We start from the raw sequence: 20,441 nt of genomic DNA, 5'->3' as shown, positions 1-20,441 counted from the left end.
GCACAGCCTTGGAGCACGCAGACTCCGTGCAGCCCATCTGTCCTCTTTTCTACTGATGAGCTGTGGGCCTTAGCTGCAGGTCCTTGGCAGCCTGTGTTCCCAACCCTGCATAATGGTTCGGTCCACATCTCTAGCCTCTGTTTACCTTCCTGAAGAGGAAAGCCACTTGTAACAGATCTTCCTTTAGGAAAGTTTTGAGAGAGAAGCAGGCCTTCTCTCTGAGCCACCTGTTCACATCGGTCGGAGGGAACTTCCCAGTGCCCCCTGCTTCCAGCACCAGCAGCACCGTCATCATTAGTAACATTTACTGAGTGTCCGTTATGTGCTGGGCACTTTATGTATGTGATCTTACCCAGTCCTCAGACTAATCCAGTGAGGAAACAGAGATTCAGAGGTTCCATGAGTTTTCTGGGATGACACAGCTAGTGAATGAAAGGTGACAGTATGATAAATACTTTACACGTGTTATCCTCTCATTAATGCAATGAGACGATCATCGTCATCCCACCTGAAAGGAGGAACCCGAGGCTTATGGAGGCAGGGATGTACCAAGTAAGAGCTGCCCCGGAAACCAGGCCTTCTGGCTCTCATTTTCCTCCCACGCCCCTTCCTCCCTTCTCTTCCTTCCCCCTCCTCCCCTTCACACTCCGCTTCCTCCTCTCCCTTCTTCTCACTCTCCTAGTTCCTGCTCCTCCTCTCCCTTTCTCTCCTCCTCCTTCTTTGCATCCTCCTCTGCCTCTTGAACACCCAGGGTATGTGGGGCTGTGGCCACCTTCCCTCCACCAGTGATTCTGTGACCGTCACCTGCTGTGATCTCTCTCTAGGCTTTGCAGGAGGAAATCGCCATCTCTGGCTGCAAGATGAGGCTGAGCTACCTGAGCAGCCGTACCCCCGGCTACAAATCTGTCCTGAGGATCAGCCTCACCCACCCCACCATCCCCTTCAACCTCATGAAGGTCCACCTCATGGTGGCGGTTGAGGGCCGCCTCTTCAGGAAGTGGTTTGCTGCAGCCCCAGACTTGTCCTATTATTTCATCTGGGACAAGACAGACGTCTACAACCAGAAGGTGTTTGGGCTCTCGGAAGCCTTCGGTAAGCCTCCCAGCCGCAGGCCTCAATGCCATCCTCAGAGAGACAATACGACCTGGGGGGACGGGGCTCTTTTTCCACCTCCCTTGTTTCTTCTTCCTCCCTTTCTTTTTTTTTTTTTTTTTAATTAATTAATTTATTTATTTATTTTTGGCTGTGTTGGGTCTTCGTTTCTGTGCGAGGGCTTTCTCCAGTTGCGGCGAGCGGGGGCCACTCTTAATCGCGGTGCGCGGGCCTCTCACTATCGCGGTCTCTCTTGTTGCGGAGCACAGGCTCCAGACACGCAGGCTCAGTAATTGTGGCTCACAGGCCTAGTTGCTCCGTGGCATGTGGGATCTTCCCGGACCAGGGCTCGAACCCGTGTCCCCTGCATTGGCAGGCAGATTCTCAACCACTGCGCCACCAGGGAAGCCCCCTCCCTTTCTCTTTCTTAGAAATACCTAAGGTCTAGTTGGCCGTCAGGACCTTTCAGTGACCATCCATGACCTAAAAGAAAGTACTCAAAGACCTGCATATGGAAAACTTGACCATTAAAAAAGAGGGTTACAAAACCAAAAAGGCCCTTGAAGAGCTCTGTGGTGGTATGTGACGGGCTGAAAGAGGCTGGTGCCGCAGAGGTAGAGCCACGTGGACATTGCCCCAGCCCTGCCCACCCCCGCCAGCCGTTGGGCCTGAACTTACCCATTAAAAATATGGGAGTCTGGAGCTTCTGGGTTTCTTCAGTCTTATTGAGGTGCAGGAGCTAAGATTCTTCCCTCACCAGAAAGGCTTTTTGGCCTCTTTACCTCCTTGGCCAATCAGAGAGTCCCTTTGTTGATGTTATTGCTGTTTTTCTCTAAGATGAAGCAGAGGGTGACTACAGCCTCACCTGGCGTCCCAGCCCCACTCGGACCTCGGGCTTCCAGGGCTGGCTGTGCTCATCTCAGCTCCCGGGTGACAGCAAGGCTCCACGAAGGGTTCAGAGCTGGATTGTTAGAAGTCCTAAGCCCTGCAGGGCTAGTCCTCCAAGCACTTAGAGTAACAGCCCAGGAAATCCCTCTCAACTTGAACCTCACTCCAGTTTCATTCCCTTTCTAGATTCGACAAAGGCAGAGTGAGGAAGCAGATGAGAAGTAATGAAAGAAAGAGAGAAAGAGAGAAAGAGGGAGGGAGGGAGGGAAGGCAGGCAATAAGAAAGTGTCTGTTGAGCATCTGCTCTGGGTGATGTCCTCCCTGTACATTGGTATCTCGGTTAATCCTTACAACCACCCTGTGAGTCAGAAATTGTCCTCATATTCTGCATGAGGAAGCTGAGGACCAGAGAGGTGAGGTGACTTCCCAAGGCCACAAAGGAAGGAACCGAGCTGGATTTACCCCAGATCTCCCCTGTAGTTTTGCATCCTGCCCTACCCCATAGGGCACACTGGGAGCAAAGATGCCATCTGTCACTGTTTACGATCCCTTCTGTAAACCAAACTACTTCTATGGTCTCTTCAAAATCAATGAAGGCTTACTACCTCTTTAGATGAAATGAGCACATTTAGTGCCCACCAGCCAGTTAAGGTCTCAGCACAGAGACGTCAAGGGCTGAGGTTTGCTTTCCTGAGATGACAGGGGACCAGTAGGAGGCAGAGTGGCTGCTTAAGGGACTCAAGGTCATAGGGAAGAGGTCACAGGGACATCTTCCAGTGCATTCGCTCCTGCCATAGCAGGCCAGCAATCTCTGAGGGCACCTAAAGGAAACTTTAAGGGGCTGCCCAATTGTTAATTCCTATCTTGATCATGTGATAGAGCATTGCCCAGTGGAAAATAGCATCTGCACAGAAAGATACTTGGAAGAAACGGCATTCTTGTCTCTGCCAGTTCCTTTCCATAGGGCAGTTACTGGGATTTTTCACAAACCCAGACTCAGGGAGCCTGCCATGGTTAGCCTGCCTCCCAGTGACCCAGGAGGCCTGGATTTATGAAACAAAAGCAAAACCAGGGATTTTCAAGTTTTGAGACCTCAAAGCACCTTCTAGCTTTCAGAGTTCCCTAACTGAGCTCCTTTTCCATGTGTTCATTACAAATGATTTTTAATTTTTTTCTTTATTAAAGTATTACCATGCTCATTAATTAAAATGTGGTAAGTGGACCAAAAAATAGAAATAAAGTCAAACATATTTCTATAAACAAATACAACTACTTGTTAACATTAAACTTTATTTTCTTTTTTCATGTATAGTTTTTTTTTAACAGAGATTTAATACCGTATATAACCAGTCCTTTCAACTCAGCATTACCCCGTAAGCACTTTTCCCCGTCACCCTGTGGTCTTCATAACCATAATTTCCAGTGGCTGCATAATATTCCTCAGGTGGATACACTTGGTTTGCTCAACCTCTCATCCCCCTTTGGACCTTTAGGTTACTTCCAACTTTCCACTATTATAAATAATGCTGCAGTGAAGGCTTTAGTGCCTAAAGTATTTTCCATACTAAAGATTATTTCCCTGGAATCGATTCACCTGGGTCCTTCACCTGGATCCTTCATAAAGTATTTAGAACATTTGTTTAATGTTTCCTAATGATGTACGATTGCTCTCCAAAAAAGGATGTTCAGGCTCAGCCTCCCAGTGTTAGTGGCACATAGGTCTGGTTGCCACTTAGGAATTTGATCCTTCTTCCTTTTCTACCAAAGACAAGCAGGGGCCTTGCATGCAGATCTAAAGCCAAAGAAGAGGCTTTGCTCACCTGTGCATTTTGTGCCTTTTGTTTTCTACAGTTTCTGTGGGTTATGAGTATGAATCCTGCCCAGATCTGATCCTGTGGGAAAAAAGAACAGCAGTGCTACAGGGCTATGAAATCGATGCTTCCAAGCTGGGAGGATGGAGCCTGGACAAACATCATGCCCTCAACATCCAAAGTGGTGAGTGGATTAGTACAATTCCAGGAACCAGGCCGCGGTGTGACCCTTTTCTCATATGCTTTGTTCCCTGTGAGGCAGAAAACACACACTTCAAATTACATAGTCTTATATGTGATCAGTCAGTCAGAAGCGTTAATACAGATATTCCTTGGCTACCTTGTCACTGCTAGGCAGTGGGGATGCAGAAGTGAAGGGCTTCAAGGGTTTACACTCTGGGTGAGACAAACACTTCCCAGGCAGTTTCCACGCTGTGCCAGGGACAGTGCCGTCACAGAGGGGAGCTGGGGACACTCTGGGGCTGTAGAAGAGGAGCACCTGACTCAGCTTCTTGGTTCAGCAGGGTGTCTCTTGGGAGAGAACTTCTGAACTGAGTCTCAAAGGGTCTATAGGATTAGCCCTGTATGTCAAGGAGGGAGAACTTTGTAGGCAGAGAGCACAGCATGTGCCAAAGCACTGAAGCTTGAAAGAAGAGTAATTGGAGAGAATGTTCATTGTGGTTTGAGCAAAGGGTGAAATGAAGGGAATAGCAAAAGCCAGAGCCGAGGGCTTGAGCAGCTGGAGCCCCAGGTAAGAAGATTAGAACTTCCAACTCCATCCAGAGGCAGATCTCAAGCCTCTGAAAGGTTTAACGCATGCAAGTGACACAGTCGGATCTGTAGTTTAGATAGCCCCCTCTGACTGTGTCCCAGGATGGGACAGGTAAACATGGTAATGATGTCAGATCTCTCCTGCCTAATCTGTAGATGCAAGAATGCTTATCAAAGCCACTGCTTTGATGTTTGGGGGGTGTGGGAATTGAAAAACTACTTCTAAAGTTTATAATAAAATAAAGATTTGTAAATAGATAAGGCAGTCTTTAAAATAAGAACAAAAAAAGAGGCACTTGCCAGATGTTAAAATATCTTAGGAAAACTGTAACACTTAAAACTGTGTGGTGCTGTTACAGGAACAGAGAAATAGATTCCATGGGATAGAACAAGGCACCCAGAAACTGACCTGTGAGTAGTCATTAGGACTACGTTTGGCCATGAGTGTCAGAAAAGCCAAAATAACAGAATTGCAAACAAGTTAAAAGTTTGTTTCTCACTCACCTGAAAGTCTGGAGGTAGGTGATCCAAGGCTGGTTTAGACCTCTGCAGGGTTGTTCTACTCAGGCCTCCATCCCCAAGGTCATGGTCCAAGGTGACTACTTCAGCTCCAGCCTTCACATCTACTTTCCAGCCAGCAGGAGGGAGGAAGAGGACTGAGAGCAAGCCCCTTCCATTGTAGGGACACCTCCCAGCAGCTGCCCACACCACTTCCACACCTTTAACCAGTTACCTGCCAAGTGTAGCTGCAGAGGGAGCTGGGGATTGTAGTCAGTTCCAGACAGTCACATGTCCAGCTAAACAGCACAGTTCTATAACTACAGAAGAAGGGCAGGGTGGGTAGGATACAAGTTCCTGCCACACACCATGTATACATGGTATATGGTAGAGGTAGCATCACGTGTCAGCGGAGGATGGATAGGTGTTTTAGAAATTGGTATTGGGGGAAATGGGCTCAATGTGTGGAGGAAAAAATTAAGTTCACACTGTACACAAAATAAATTTAAAAGTTTGATTAAAGAGCTAAATTTGAAAGATCTTTAAAGTGAATAGAAGAAAATACAGGAGAGTATATTTATGATCTCAGAGAAGGATTCCCTAAAACCCTAAAAAAAGCAGGAACATTAGAATTGAAAAATGGTTGATTAGACTACGTAAAAATGAAAGATGTCTGTTCAATAAAGGGCAAAGCTAACAGATGACAGCCTGGGAGAAGATTCTTGTGGCCATAAAAACCAAAACTCACTCAAAGCTTCAGTATGGAAGGGGTGAGGCCGGAGGCAGAGAGTCCAGTTAGGAGGCTGTAACAACAGTACAGGAGTTAAAGGATGAGCTGGGCCTGAGAAGAGACAGTATAGATATGGGATGCAGTTTGCACGCCATTGAGGTCAATCCCTTCATTTTGCTGGTGGGGAGACTGAGGCCCAAGGGCAGTTAAAGCACTGAAGAGACCCATGCAAGCTCTGGGATCAGCCCATTAGTATCAAAATCAGGTAAAAACCCCAGTCTCTTGACTCCACCTCAGTGAGAAGAGTCTGGGAGTTTCACTTGTGTATTTCTATGAACATTTACTGGTATCTACTCTGTGTCAGGTCTGTGCTAGGCCGTGGGAATACAGAAGGGAAAAGACATTGTCTCCGCACATGAAATGGTCTCACTCTAAAGAGAGAAAACAGATAAGTGCAATAAAGAATTCTGTGCTGTGATGGAGACGTAGACTAGGCACGTGAGGTGTGTTCAGTCTATTTGAGAGGCAGCGGAGCTGAATGATTCAGAGCCTGGACTCAGAAGCGCTTCTACTGTCATCTGTGTGATGTCAGGTCTCCCCTGTTAATACAGGGAGCATAATGGTACCTGTCTTACACACTTGTCATGGGAATTCAATCAGCAAAGCAGTGTGGCCTGTCCAGGACGGCCTGGGTTTCGTTATGGGGTGAGGCAGCCTTGGGAGATGAGTCTGGAAATGGTAGGCAGGGATCTGGCATTCCTTGCAAAAGCAAGGCGACCCTGTGGCCAGCCACAGGGGAGAGCCGTCTCCTGCTCCATCGGTGATTCTGTTCTTCTGTCCTTGTCCCAGGCATCTTGCACAAAGGGAATGGGGAGAACCAGTTTGTGTCTCAGCAGCCTCCTGTCATCGGGAGCGTCATGGGCAACGGACGCCGGAGAAGCATCTCCTGCCCCAGCTGCAACGGCCTTGCTGACGGCAACAAGCTCCTGGCCCCCGTGGCCCTCACGTGCGGCTCCGACGGGAGCCTCTACGTGGGAGATTTCAACTACATCCGAAGAATCTTCCCCTCCGGGAACGTCACCAACATCCTGGAGTTGAGGTATGTGAGGGGAGGCCTTCCTCACGGTTCCTAATATGTCCCTTTGCCATCCTGTGGGCCCACCTGGCGTGACCCACCAGCCCGAGAAGGGGACAGGACAGAGCCTCACCTGTCACTCCCCAGAGACCAAACTGTGAGCTGGGGGCTCTGGGGAAGCAGGTGCTGCTTTTCACGGGGCACTGCAATGAAGACAAACTGCCCTTGGGACAGGGAGATATCTTGGCATCCAGAGGATGTAGAGGGCTGCCAGCAACCGAGAAGCCCTTGGAAGCCCTTGAATCTTTTTTCTGTTTCCTGGCACCAAACTGATTGGAATTCGTCACCTGAGTCTTTTTATAAGGACAAGGGATGGTGTCACGGACTAGGCCCTGGTGCCAGTGTTACCAAGCCCTGCCCTGTTACTTAACACGCGTCGGAGTTAGGAGAAGTTCCCTGCAGCTGCCCCGTACTGAGATAAGGCCCACGGGCTGCTCCTAAGACGCAGAGGTGCAGCAGAGCCAGCTGTCAGCCTCTCCTTGTCCCCATTCTCACCATGAGGGATGGAGCACAGCACACTTACAGCTCGGGGAAGGGCCTCATATGTTGGATGTCTCTACGCCTCCCTAAACCAGATCTTTTCGGAACCAGACCACTGTCACAGGGTGGGTTCCAGGGTTATAGAGAAGCTGTGGCTAGAGACGGGGGAGCCCCACTCTCCCTTTCAGGAGAAATTGTACCAAGTTCCTCACAACTGTTTTAGGGATTGGGATCTGCCCATCTCCTGGGCTGGGGTCCATGTGAGCAGGATGGGCCCTTGAGCTGGAAAGCGGCCAGGGGAAAAGGAAGCTCTCTTTTTGCGAGGCCTCTTCTATTTGCCTAGTATAACAGTTCTGCAAGATATGTATTACTATTGCCCTGACAGATAAGATAAAGGAGACTCAGGGAATTTAAGGAATCTGCCCAAGGTCCAGCTTGGCAGGCCCAGCCCAGAAGGCCATCACGCAGTCTGCCTCGCCCAAGAATTGTCACATGGCCCGGTGAGGACCACTGTGGCTGAATGCCATGTTTAGTTATTCCCGGGAGGTAAGTGCCCGCTGAGAGTCTCACTCCACAGCACACACGAGAGAGGAGGGGAAGGCTCACTGGCTGACCACAGCTGTCACGGCCCTCAAGATGAGGGTGCTGGTACTCACCGACCCACACAGGGACGAAGGAACAAGAAGGTCTTTGGCCATGAGAAAATCAGAAGCTCACATTCTGTAGACTCACAGGAAATCAGGTATCAGGCTGAATGAGAAGCAGGCCGCTGATGGGATATTATCTGCCTTTTTTTCTCTCTTTTATGAGTTTGACCAGTGTAGACATCTGCCAGAGAAGAGGGAACTCTTGAGTGTATTTGCTTTAGTCAGCTGCTCATATTATCTTTCTCTTTCCCGTGCCATGATGGAAAGAGCCGTGGGCTATGGGGTCATCCCACCTTGGCAGAGAAACTAGAACTGGACCACTTACCCTCTCTGGGCCTCCATTTTCACATCTTTTAAATAAGAGACCCCCGTTTTCTCTGTCTCCCTGCCACAGCTGTGGGGAGATTGTGAAAGACAGTGGGTAAGGAAGGGAGGAGTAAATTAAATTGGGAAAGAAAAATTTGTCGACATACTATCATCTTGGTATATTTTCTTCCAGTCTTTTTTCCCAGGTCTGTTTCTCTGTGTCACCCTCTCCCTTCTAATTAGAGTGTATCTCCAGTTCTGTATTCTATTCTGAGGAGGATTGTGGTGGGCTACGCAGGTTTGGGTAGCTCTCCCTCGGGCAGTGTGCACACAGAGATGCAGCTTTGAGTGTGTGTATCTCTGGGAGTGCTTCTCTGTACAGGAGAGGGAATCGACTGTTCCAGCCTCTGTCTTACCCTGGTGAAAGCAGCCTGGGTCAACCTCATCCTCTTCCCGTAAGTCAGCAGTGTTGACGCAGGTGAAACCATGCCTCTTCTGTGATACGTAGCTGCTTATAAGTGAGCTCACTGACAAGTAATAGCCAATATGAAATATATCAGTGTCAGAGCTGCTAAGTCTTTATTTATTATAATATTGTACAGGACCATTGCTGTCAAGTTTTCAGGCTGCGAATAATGCTTCTAACCCTGCTGCTAACACTTCATTCTTTCTTCTATTCCCTGCTCTCCTGTCTTCTGTCAGAAATAAAGATTTCAGACATAGGTAAGCCAACCGGTGGAGAATTTCCTGTCTCTCCCCTGCCTTGTTGCATGCTGTATGGTAAGCTGCACCTGTCAATTTCAGATCGCTCAATGGCAAACGAATCCTGTGTGATTGGATCGGATTGGGGGTACATCAGCTACAATGAGAGAAAGTCATTAATAATGGTGGGGGTGAGTGGGGAGAGCCTGAAGTCCTTTCATCTCTACCAGAGTGCAGCACTTACTCTGGTAGTTTGTGGACATGACAGACTGAGTAATAGGGGGAAATTTTAACCTTGGCATAGTAATTTGAACACCCCAGTCTGCTTATCCTCAGAGTGAATGAGGACGTTATCCTAACTGTGTTGAGTGACTTGGAGGGTCACAGTTGGGAAGTCCTGAGAACGTCTGATTCAGGCAAAGATCCTGGAAGAAGACAGGCTTCAGATTTGTATTTCTGTGGGCATTCCAGGTGCCTTGGCTTTGGAGGCTGGGTTGCTAGGGGACTTCTCCAGAAGGTCTGCCAGCAAGGAGAGAATGGGGGAATTTCCAGACCATACAGACCACCCAAAGGGAGCAACCCCCAAACAGGAACTTTGTCACAGAGTAGATTTGTCGTGTAGGCTCACAATGACCCTGCGGCAAGCAAAAGTGGTCCTCGTCAGACACACCGAGAGGAATGTCTGCCTCTCAGCATCCCCTGTCATTGTGGCGCTCGTCTGACTCCTGGGTAATGGTCAGGGTCCCCAAGCCTCAGAGTCCCCAAGCCTCACACACATCTGGGTGACTTGGAAGTAGCCATGGCAGACGGGGATGTGGCTCGCACTGCTACCCAGGTGACTCTCAGTTATCCACGTGCGGCTCAGATCAAAGTGGCACATGGGGTGGTGCTTACTTGGGATAAGGATGGTAGAAAGAGTCAGACAGACCCAGAAATCCAATCATGTTTATGTCCATGTCTATATAGTTATTAATGTAATTAATAACTATATAGATATAGTTAGATATAGTATTAATGTAACAATCATATATAGTCTTTTAAGGTAATAATAATAATATGTAGAGAGCATTTAATGTGTAGCAGAGAGGAGGTTAAGTGTTTTACATGGATTATAGCAATTCAGCCCCAAACCGCCCTGTGAAGTAGGTATTCATGATACACCCAATTTACAGATGAGAAAACTGAAGCTCCCCAACTGTGTGACCTTGAAAAACTTATTTCATCTGTCTGATCATTAGTTTCTAACTTGAGGATAATAAAATCTCCCTTGGAGAGAGGAGCACTAATGATTTATTATTATTATTACTATTATTATCATCATCATAACAATTATATGATGATGATTATGACTCCATTTTTCCCCAAAAAGGAATTCAGTCCTCTTATAACCAAAGACACATGTATTAAAGTAAATTAGAGTTTGGGAATAAGAGAAAAAAGGAGGAAACACATATATGTGATTACACATCAAATAAGACTCTGAGCTTCCTGGAAGCCAGATTAAACAGGGAAACATAATTGTTTCCATGGTTTACATCATCAGAAATGGGAAAATATGCCCACTTCTAAGCAGAGGAATATTTTTTCCTGACACTGAAATAGAAAAGAGATTTCCAAAGATCTTTGTGTGGATGATACTGAACTATGAATTGATATGTGCCCTCAAGTTCAGTTTTATAGAAAACACAGTACATTTCATATGAAATTCTTGGATGAAAACCTAGCATTTATCATTAAAACCTCCCCAGTCAGTGTTGGTAACTGCCTGGGACACAGCCGGGATACAGGGGGACCTAGCCAGGAAGAGTTAGGAGCCAGGGCTCTTGTCCAGCTTTGCTGTGTATTCGTGCGGCCTTGGGCTGGTCACTTAGCTTTTCTGGTTTCCAACTGCATCATCTATAAATTGAGAGAGTTGTGGTTTTGGTACCTTTTGTTTCTGACTTTTAGCAATCTTTTGATGTATCCATGGTATGATTTCAGGGCTGGATTCCTGACCTCTCTCAATTCATTGTTTTCTCACGTGCTAAAACCTATTTCGAAAGTGAACCAAAGCGGAAGGGAAAAACAATTTTTTTTCTGCCTTCCAGTTTTCTAAAGACAATCAGGAGGGAAAAGACCAGGGCTCCGGCTCTGATTTTAACTGGTACCTGGATATTGGTAAATCCCTTCCTCTCTCAGAGCCTTAGTGTTCCCATCAGTAAATGCCAGAAGTAGATTAAAGAAATTCTAAAATTTTGTCCTCTTCATCCATTAGCATTTCCAGCTGCTCCCAGGGATAGCATTTGGCTCCAGGCTGGTGCCCTTAGCATGTGGGTGTGTGTCTCTTTCTTTGACCTTTACAGCCTCAGTTCAGCCCACCATACTGGACATGCTCAGCCCAGAGACCCCCACCCTTGTCCTTTGGGTATCTTCCTCCCTGCGTCCCTTCAGGGAACAAGGATTCTCACCTCTTCCCAGATCTCTCCCCTAGGGTCACGGAGGAATGTCTGAAGCCTGTTGTTCAGAAGTACATTTGAACTCAGTTCTCCATCAAACCCAGCTACACAGATTATGTTAACTCTGAGAGAGACCTTAATTGCCTCGGAAAATAGGTTAGACAGACAGTATTAAGTATGACATACTTGTCTTTTCCATTGTGCAGTAACATAAATGTTCTGGAGTTTTCGTAAGGTGACCAGCTGCCATTAATTGGGCATTTTTATTTTTTAATAGAACAGGCACTATGCTCAGATTTACATTCTTTATAGAATTTTGTCCTCAAAGTAACCCTTTGAAATAGATGTGATTATCCCCATTTCTAAGATGAAAAAAACTGAGGCTCAGAGTAATGAAGTAATTTGCCCAAGGTCACCTACCAAGTGGGTGATGGAGCTGGTATTTGAAAACCATGTCTGTGTGGTTCCAATGCTCAAGCTCTTCCCACTTGTTCTGAGAACCAGTGAATCAAGTTCTGCCAGGGCTGCTACATGACATGGGCAAAGGACGCTCCTTTGCACAAGCGGATCTTATTCTGAGACAGAGGGAGAATGCTCACTCACAAGCAGGGAATAGATTGCCTTTCGTTCCAAGAGACTTCTGGGCTCACAGCTCCTACTAGGAAATTCCCTACATTGTCCACAAAGAGGGCAGAGTGAGGCTTCACTGCAGCTCATTAACTTCAGGATTGCTACCTTATAGCCTCTAAGATTTTACGTAGCTTCCAGAGATACCAGGCTTATGTTTAAGGAAGTAGAAAAGAAGGACCGTACTCTATGCCCAGCCCTCCTCAGGATACTGGGGATCAGAATTGGATCAGACGCGGTCCCCTGTCCACAGAACCAGGCGTGGGGTCTCAGGGGTAGGCCGTCTCCCGTCTCATGCATTTATGGCTTGCAGAGTATTCTAAGTAAGGCCCTGCTCCTCCAAGTACAGATAAGCAACATCGGCATCCTCTGAGAACTTGTTAGAAATACAGGCTCTCAGGCCACACCCAGAACTGCTGAACTGAAATCTTCCTTTTAGCATGATTCGTGGGTACATTAACGTTTGAAAAGCACTGCTCCTAAAGCCATAGCTTCCAAATCTAGCTGTGCCTCAGAATCACTGGAGTGATGTTAAAGGGACAGATGCCCAGGCCCTTCGGATGTGATGGGGGAGGCTTTTTTAAAAAAGCTTTCCAGGTGAACCTGATGTGTAGCCATATTGAGAACCATCACCCTAAGACCCTTAGCGGTGGATGTTTCCTGTCTATGATCCCAGAGAGGCGGATCATCATTCACTCACTGATTCATAAATTCAGCAGGCCTTTCTGGAACACTAACTCTGCACCAGCCCAGTGCTAAGCACCAGGGCCTTGAAGCCAGGCCCTGCCCTTGAGGAGTCCAAGATGTCCTTGAGGAGACAGACAACTAAGCAGAAAAGGGTCTTAAGGTGCTAGAAGTACTAAAAGTATAGTCTGCTGAGGGTCTCGTGGGACCACAACAAAAGAAAGAGGGCAAAGCAGGGTGCCAGGAATCCAGGAATGGTAGGTATTCCAGATGAGGTGATGCAGGAGCTAAATCCCAAGAGATGAGCAGGTGCTCCAGAGAGAAAGGCAGGGGAGCTTTCTAGGCCCTGAGGAGCAGTGTGGGGAAGTAGAACGGACACAGACTTTGGAAGCAGTGTGGGGAAGTAGAACGGACACAGACTTTGGAAGCAGTGTGGGGAAGTAGAACGGACACAGACTTTGGAAGCAATGTGGGGAAGTAGAACGAACACAGACTTTGGAAGCAGTGTGGGGAAGTAGAACGGACACAGACTTTGGAAGCAGTGTGGGGAAGTAGAACGGACACAGACTTTGGAAGCAGTGTGGGGAAGTAGAACGGACACAGACTTTGGAAGCAGTGTGGGGAAGTAGAACGGACACAGACTTTGGGAGCAGTGTGGGGAAGTAGAACGGACACAGACTTTGGAAGCAGTGTGGGGAAGTAGAACGGACACAGACTTTGGAAGCAGTGTGGGGAAGTAGAACGGACACAGACTTTGGAAGCAGTGTGGGGAAGTAGAACGGACACAGACTTTGGAAGCAGTGTGGGGAAGTAGAACGGACACAGACTTTGGAAGCAGTGTGGGGAAGTAGAACGGACACAGACTTTGGAAGCAGTGTGGGGAAGTAGAACGGACACAGACTTTGGAAGCAGTGTGGGGAAGTAGAACGGACACAGACTTTGGAAGCAGTGTGGGGAAGTAGAACGGACACAGACTTTGGGAGCAGTGTGGGGAAGTAGAACGGACACAGACTTTGGGAGCAGTGTGGGGAAGTAGAACGGACACAGACTTTGGGAGCAGTGTGGGGAAGGAAGTAGAACGGACACAGACTTTGGGAGCAGTGTGGGGAAGTAGAACGGACACAGACTTTGGGAGCAGTGTGGGGAAGTAGAACGGACACAGACTTTGGGAGCAGTGTGGGGAAGTAGAACGGACACAGACTTTGGGAGCAGTGTGGGGAAGTAGAACGGACACAGACTTTGGGAGCAGTGTGGGGAAGTAGAACGGACACAGACTTTGGGAGCAGTGTGGGGAAGTAGAACGGACACAGACTTTGGGAGCAGTGTGGGGAAGTAGAACGGACACAGACTTTGGGAGCAGTGTGGGGAAGTAGAACGGACACAGACTTTGGGAGCAGTGTGGGGAAGTAGAACGGACACAGACTTTGGGAGCAGTGTGGGGAAGTAGAACGGACACAGACTTTGGGAGCAGTGTGGGGAAGTAGAACGGACACAGACTTTGGGAGCAGTGTGGGGAAGTAGAACGGACACAGACTTTGGGAGCAGTGTGGGGAAGTAGAACGGACACAGACTTTGGGAGCAGTGTGGGGAAGTAGAACGGACACAGACTTTGGGAGCAGTGTGGGGAAGTAGAACGGACACAGACTTTGGGAGCAGTGTGGGGAAGTAGAACGGACACAGACTTTGGGAGCAGTGTGGGGAAGTAGAACGGACACAGACTTTGGGAGCAGTGTGGGGAAGTAGAACGGACACAGACTTTGGGAGCAGTGTGGGGAAGTAGAACGGACACAGACTTTGGGAGCAGTGTGGGGAAGTAGAACGGACACAGACTTTGGAAGCAGTGTGGGGAAGTAGAACGGACACAGACTTTGGGAGCAGTGTGGGGAAGTAGAACGGACACAGACTTTGGAAGCAGTGTGGGGAAGTAGAACGGACACAGACTTTGGAAGCAGTGTGGGGAAGTAGAACGGACACAGACTTTGGAAGCAGTGTGGGGAAGTAGAACGGACACAGACTTTGGAAGCAGTGTGGGGAAGTAGAACGGACACAGACTTTGGAAGCAGTGTGGGGAAGTAGAACGGACACAGACTTTGGAAGCAGTGTGGGGAAGTAGAACGGACACAGACTTTGGAAGCAGTGTGGGGAAGTAGAACGGACACAGACTTTGGAAGCAGTGTGGGGAAGTAGAACGGACACAGACTTTGGGAGCAGTGTGGGGAAGTAGAACGGACACAGACTTTGGGAGCAGTGTGGGGAAGTAGAACGGACACAGACTTTGGGAGCAGTGTGGGGAAGTAGAACGGACACAGACTTTGGGAGCAGTGTGGGGAAGTAGAACGGACACAGACTTTGGGAGCAGTGTGGGGAAGTAGAACGGACACAGACTTTGGAAGCAGTGTGGGGAAGTAGAACGGACACAGACTTTGGAAGCAGTGTGGGGAAGTAGAACGAACACAGACTTTGGAAGCAGTGTGGGGAAGGAAGTAGAATGAACACAGACTTTGGAAGCAGTGTGGGGAAGGAAGTAGAACGAACACAGACTTTGGAAGCAGTGTGGGGAAGTAGAACGAACACAGACTTTGGAAGCAGTGTGGGGAAGTAGAACGAACACAGACTTTGGAAGCAGTGTGGGGAAGTAGAACGAACACAGACTTTGGAAGCAGTGTGGGGAAGTAGAACGAACACAGACTTTGGAAGCAGTGTGGGGAAGTAGAACGAACACAGACTTTGGGAGCAGTGTGGGGAAGTAGAACGAACACAGACTTTGGGAGCAGTGTGGGGAAGTAGAACGAACACAGACTTTGGGAGCAGTGTGGGGAAGTAGAACGAACACAGACTTTGGGAGCAGTGTGGGGAAGTAGAACGAACACAGACTTTGGGAGCAGTGTGGGGAAGTAGAACGAACACAGACTTTGGGAGCAGTGTGGGGAAGGAAGTAGAACGAACACAGACTTTGGAAGCAGTGTGGGGAAGGAAGTAGAACGAACACAGACTTTGGAAGCAGTGTGGGGAAGGAAGTAGAACGAACACAGACTTTGGAAGCAGTGTGGGGAAGGAAGTAGAACGAACACCGACTTTGGAAGCAGTGTGGGGAAGGAAGTAGAACGAACACAGACTTTGGAAGCAGTGTGGGGAAGGAAGTAGAACGAACACAGACTTTGGAAGCAGTGTGGGGAAGGAAGTAGAACGAACACAGACTTTGGAAGCAGTGTGGGGAAGGAAGTAGAACGAACACAGACTTTGGAAGCAGTGTGGGGAAGGAAGTAGAACGAACACAGACTTTGGAAGCAGTGTGGGGAAGGAAGTAGAACGAACACAGACTTTGGAAGCAGTGTGGGGAAGGAAGTAGAACGAACACAGACTTTGGAAGCAGTGTGGGGAAGGAAGTAGAACGAACACAGACTTTGGAAGCAGTGTGGGGAAGGAAGTAGAACGAACACAGACTTTGGAAGCAGTGTGGGGAAGGAAGTAGAACGAACACAGACTTTGGAAGCAGTGTGGGGAAGGAAGTAGAACGAACACAGACTTTGGAAGCAGTGTGGGGAAGTAGAACGAACACAGACTTTGGAAGCAGTGTGGGGAAGGAAGTAGAACGAACACCGACTTTGGAAGCAGTGTGGGGAAGGAAGTAGAACGAACACAGACTTTGGAAGCAGTGTGGGGAAGGAAGTAGAACGAACACAGACTTTGGAAGCAGTGTGGGGAAGGAAGTAGAACGAACACAGACTTTGGAAGCAGTGTGGGGAAGGAAGTAGAACGAACACAGACTTTGGAAGCAGTGTGGGGAAGGAAGTAGAACGAACACAGACTTTGGAAGCAGTGTGGGGAAGGAAGTAGAACGAACACAGACTTTGGAAGCAGTGTGGGGAAGGAAGTAGAACGAACACAGACTTTGGAAGCAGTGTGGGGAAGGAAGTAGAACGAACACAGACTTTGGAAGCAGTGTGGGGAAGGAAGTAGAACGAACACAGACTTTGGAAGCAGTGTGGGGAAGGAAGTAGAACGAACACAGACTTTGGAAGCAGTGTGGGGAAGGAAGTAGAACGAACACAGACTTTGGAAGCAGTGTGGGGAAGTAGAACGAACACAGACTTTGGAAGCACTGTGGGGAAGTAGAACGAACACAGACTTTGGAAGCAGTGTGGGGAAGGAAGTAGAACGAACACAGACTTTGGAAGCAGTGTGGGGAAGGAAGTAGAACGAACACAGACTTTGGAAGCAGTGTGGGGAAGGAAGTAGAACGAACACAGACTTTGGAAGCAGTGTGGGGAAGGAAGTAGAAGGAACACAGACTTTGGAAGCAGTGTGGGGAAGGAAGTAGAACGAACACAGACTTTGGAAGCAGTGTGGGGAAGTAGAACGAACACAGACTTTGGAAGCAGTGTGGGGAAGTAGAACGAACACAGACTTTGGAAGCAGTGTGGGGAAGGAAGTAGAACGAACACAGACTTTGGAAGCAGTGTGGGGAAGGAAGTAGAACGAACACAGACTTTGGAAGCAGTGTGGGGAAGGAAGTAGAACGAACACAGACTTTGGAAGCAGTGTGGGGAAGGAAGTAGAACGAACACAGACTTTGGAAGCAGTGTGGGGAAGGAAGTAGAACGAACACAGACTTTGGAAGCAGTGTGGGGAAGGAAGTAGAACGAACACAGACTTTGGAAGCAGTGTGGGGAAGGAAGTAGAACGAACACAGACTTTGGAAGCTGTGTGGGGAAGTAGAACGAACACAGACTTTGGAAGCAGTGTGGGGAAGTAGAACGAACACAGACTTTGGAAGCAGTGTGGGGAAGGAAGTAGAACGAACACAGACTTTGGAAGCAGTGTGGGGAAGGAAGTAGAACGAACACAGACTTTGGAAGCAGTGTGGGGAAGGAAGTAGAACGAACACAGACTTTGGAAGCAGTGTGGGGAAGGAAGTAGAACGAACACAGACTTTGGAAGCAGTGTGGGGAAGGAAGTAGAACGAACACAGACTTTGGAAGCAGTGTGGGGAAGGAAGTAGAACGAACACAGACTTTGGAAGCAGTGTGGGGAAGGAAGTAGAACGAACACAGACTTTGGAAGCAGTGTGGGGAAGGAAGTAGAACGAACACAGACTTTGGAAGCAGTGTGGGGAAGTAGAACGAACACAGACTTTGGAAGCAGTGTGGGGAAGTAGAACGAACACAGACTTTGGAAGCAGTGTGGGGAAGGAAGTAGAACGAACACAGACTTTGGAAGCAGTGTGGGGAAGGAAGTAGAACGAACACAGACTTTGGAAGCAGTGTGGGGAAGGAAGTAGAACGAACACAGACTTTGGAAGCAGTGTGGGGAAGGAAGTAGAACGAACACAGACTTTGGAAGCAGTGTGGGGAAGTAGAACGAACACAGACTTTGGAAGCAGTGTGGGGAAGGAAGTAGAACGAACACAGACTTTGGAAGCAGTGTGGGGAAGGAAGTAGAACGAACACAGACTTTGGAAGCAGTGTGGGGAAGGAAGTAGAACGAACACAGACTTTGGAAGCAGTGTGGGGAAGGAAGTAGAACGAACACAGACTTTGGAAGCAGTGTGGGGAAGGAAGTAGAACGAACACAGACTTTGGAAGCAGTGTGGGGAAGGAAGTAGAACGAACACAGACTTTGGAAGCAGTGTGGGGAAGGAAGTAGAACGAACACAGACTTTGGAAGCAGTGTGGGGAAGTAGAACGAACACAGACTTTGGAAGCAGTGTGGGGAAGGAAGTAGAACGAACACAGACTTTGGAAGCAGTGTGGGGAAGTAGAACGAACACAGACTTTGGAAGCAGTGTGGGGAAGGAAGTAGAACGAACACAGACTTTGGAAGCAGTGTGGGGAAGGAAGTAGAACGAACACAGACTTTGGAAGCAGTGTGGGGAAGGAAGTAGAAGGAACACAGACTTTGGAAGCAGTGTGGGGAAGGAAGTAGAACGAACACAGACTTTGGAAGCAGTGTGGGGAAGGAAGTAGAACGAACACAGACTTTGGAAGCAGTGTGGGGAAGTAGAACGAACACAGACTTTGGAAGCAGTGTGGGGAAGGAAGTAGAACGAACACAGACTTTGGAAGCAGTGTGGGGAAGGAAGTAGAACGAACACAGACTTTGGAAGCAGTGTGGGGAAGTAGAACGAACACAGACTTTGGAAGCAGTGTGGGGAAGTAGAACGAACACAGACTTTGGAAGCAGTGTGGGGAAGTAGAACGAACACAGACTTTGGAAGCAGTGTGGGGAAGTAGAACGAACACAGACTTTGGAAGCAGTGTGGGGAAGGAAGTAGAACGAACACAGACTTTGGAAGCAGTGTGGGGAAGGAAGTAGAACGAACACAGACTTTGGAAGCAGTGTGGGGAAGGAAGTAGAACGAACACAGACTTTGGAAGCAGTGTGGGGAAGGAAGTAGAACGAACACAGACTTTGGAAGCAGTGTGGGGAAGGAAGTAGAAGGAACACAGACTTTGGAAGCAGTGTGGGGAAGGAAGTAGAACGAACACAGACTTTGGAAGCAGTGTGGGGAAGGAAGTAGAACGAACACAGACTTTGGAAGCAGTGTGGGGAAGGAAGTAGAACGAACACAGACTTTGGAAGCAGTGTGGGGAAGGAAGTAGAACGAACACAGACTTTGGAAGCAGTGTGGGGAAGGAAGTAGAACGAACACAGACTTTGGAAGCAGTGTGGGGAAGGAAGTAGAACGAACACAGACTTTGGAAGCAGTGTGGGGAAGTAGAACGAACACAGACTTTGGAAGCAGTGTGGGGAAGGAAGTAGAACGAACACAGACTTTGGAAGCAGTGTGGGGAAGGAAGTAGAACGAACACAGACTTTGGAAGCAGTGTGGGGAAGGAAGTAGAACGAACACAGACTTTGGAAGCAGTGTGGGGAAGGAAGTAGAACGGACACAGACTTTGGAAGCAGTGTGGGGAAGGAAGTAGAACGGACACAGACTTTGGAAGCAGTGTGGGGAAGGAAGTAGAACGGACACAGACTTTGGAAGCAGTGTGGGGAAGGAAGTAGAACGGACACAGACTTTGGAAGCAGTGTGGGGAAGGAAGTAGAACGGACACAGACTTTGGAAGCAGTGTGGGGAAGGAAGTAGAACGGACACAGACTTTGGAAGCAGTGTGGGGAAGGAAGTAGAACGGACACAGACTTTGGAAGCAGTGTGGGGAAGGAAGTAGAACGGACACAGACTTTGGAAGCAGTGTGGGGAAGGAAGTAGAACGGACACAGACTTTGGAAGCAGTGTGGGGAAGGAAGTAGAACGGACACAGACTTTGGAAGCAGTGTGGGGAAGGAAGTAGAACGGACACAGACTTTGGAAGCAGTGTGGGGAAGGAAGTAGAACGGACACAGACTTTGGAAGCAGTGTGGGGAAGGAAGTAGAACGGACACAGACTTTGGAAGCAGTGTGGGGAAGGAAGTAGAACGGACACAGACTTTGGAAGCAGTGTGGGGAAGGAAGTAGAACGGACACAGACTTTGGAAGCAGTGTGGGGAAGGAAGTAGAACGGACACAGACTTTGGAAGCAGTGTGGGGAAGGAAGTAGAACGGACACAGACTTTGGAAGCAGTGTGGGGAAGGAAGTCGAACGGACACAGACTTTGGAAGCAGTGTGGGGAAGGAAGTCGAACGGACACAGA

General features: G+C 48.4%; 1 protein-coding gene across 1 annotated transcript in view; it reads left to right on the top strand.

Annotated features, from left to right (window-relative positions):
• Positions 1–20,441, top strand: part of TENM4 (teneurin transmembrane protein 4) — a 756,454-nt gene that overhangs the window by 675,861 nt on the left and 60,152 nt on the right. The window contains exons 25-27 of the mRNA XM_082343256.1: positions 825–1,092; positions 3,832–3,975; positions 6,640–6,889. Of these exons, the coding sequence (XP_082199382.1) occupies positions 825–1,092; positions 3,832–3,975; positions 6,640–6,889 (662 nt within the window). The remainder of the gene's footprint in view (positions 1–824; positions 1,093–3,831; positions 3,976–6,639; positions 6,890–20,441) is intronic.

The sequence above is a fragment of the Balaenoptera borealis genome, assembly GCF_965194805.1.
Source record: "Balaenoptera borealis genome assembly, chromosome: 11".
NCBI classification, from domain to species: domain Eukaryota; kingdom Metazoa; phylum Chordata; class Mammalia; order Artiodactyla; family Balaenopteridae; genus Balaenoptera; species Balaenoptera borealis.
The sequence above is the reverse complement of the archived record's forward strand: the minus strand, read 5'-3'. Positions and strand labels throughout refer to the sequence as shown.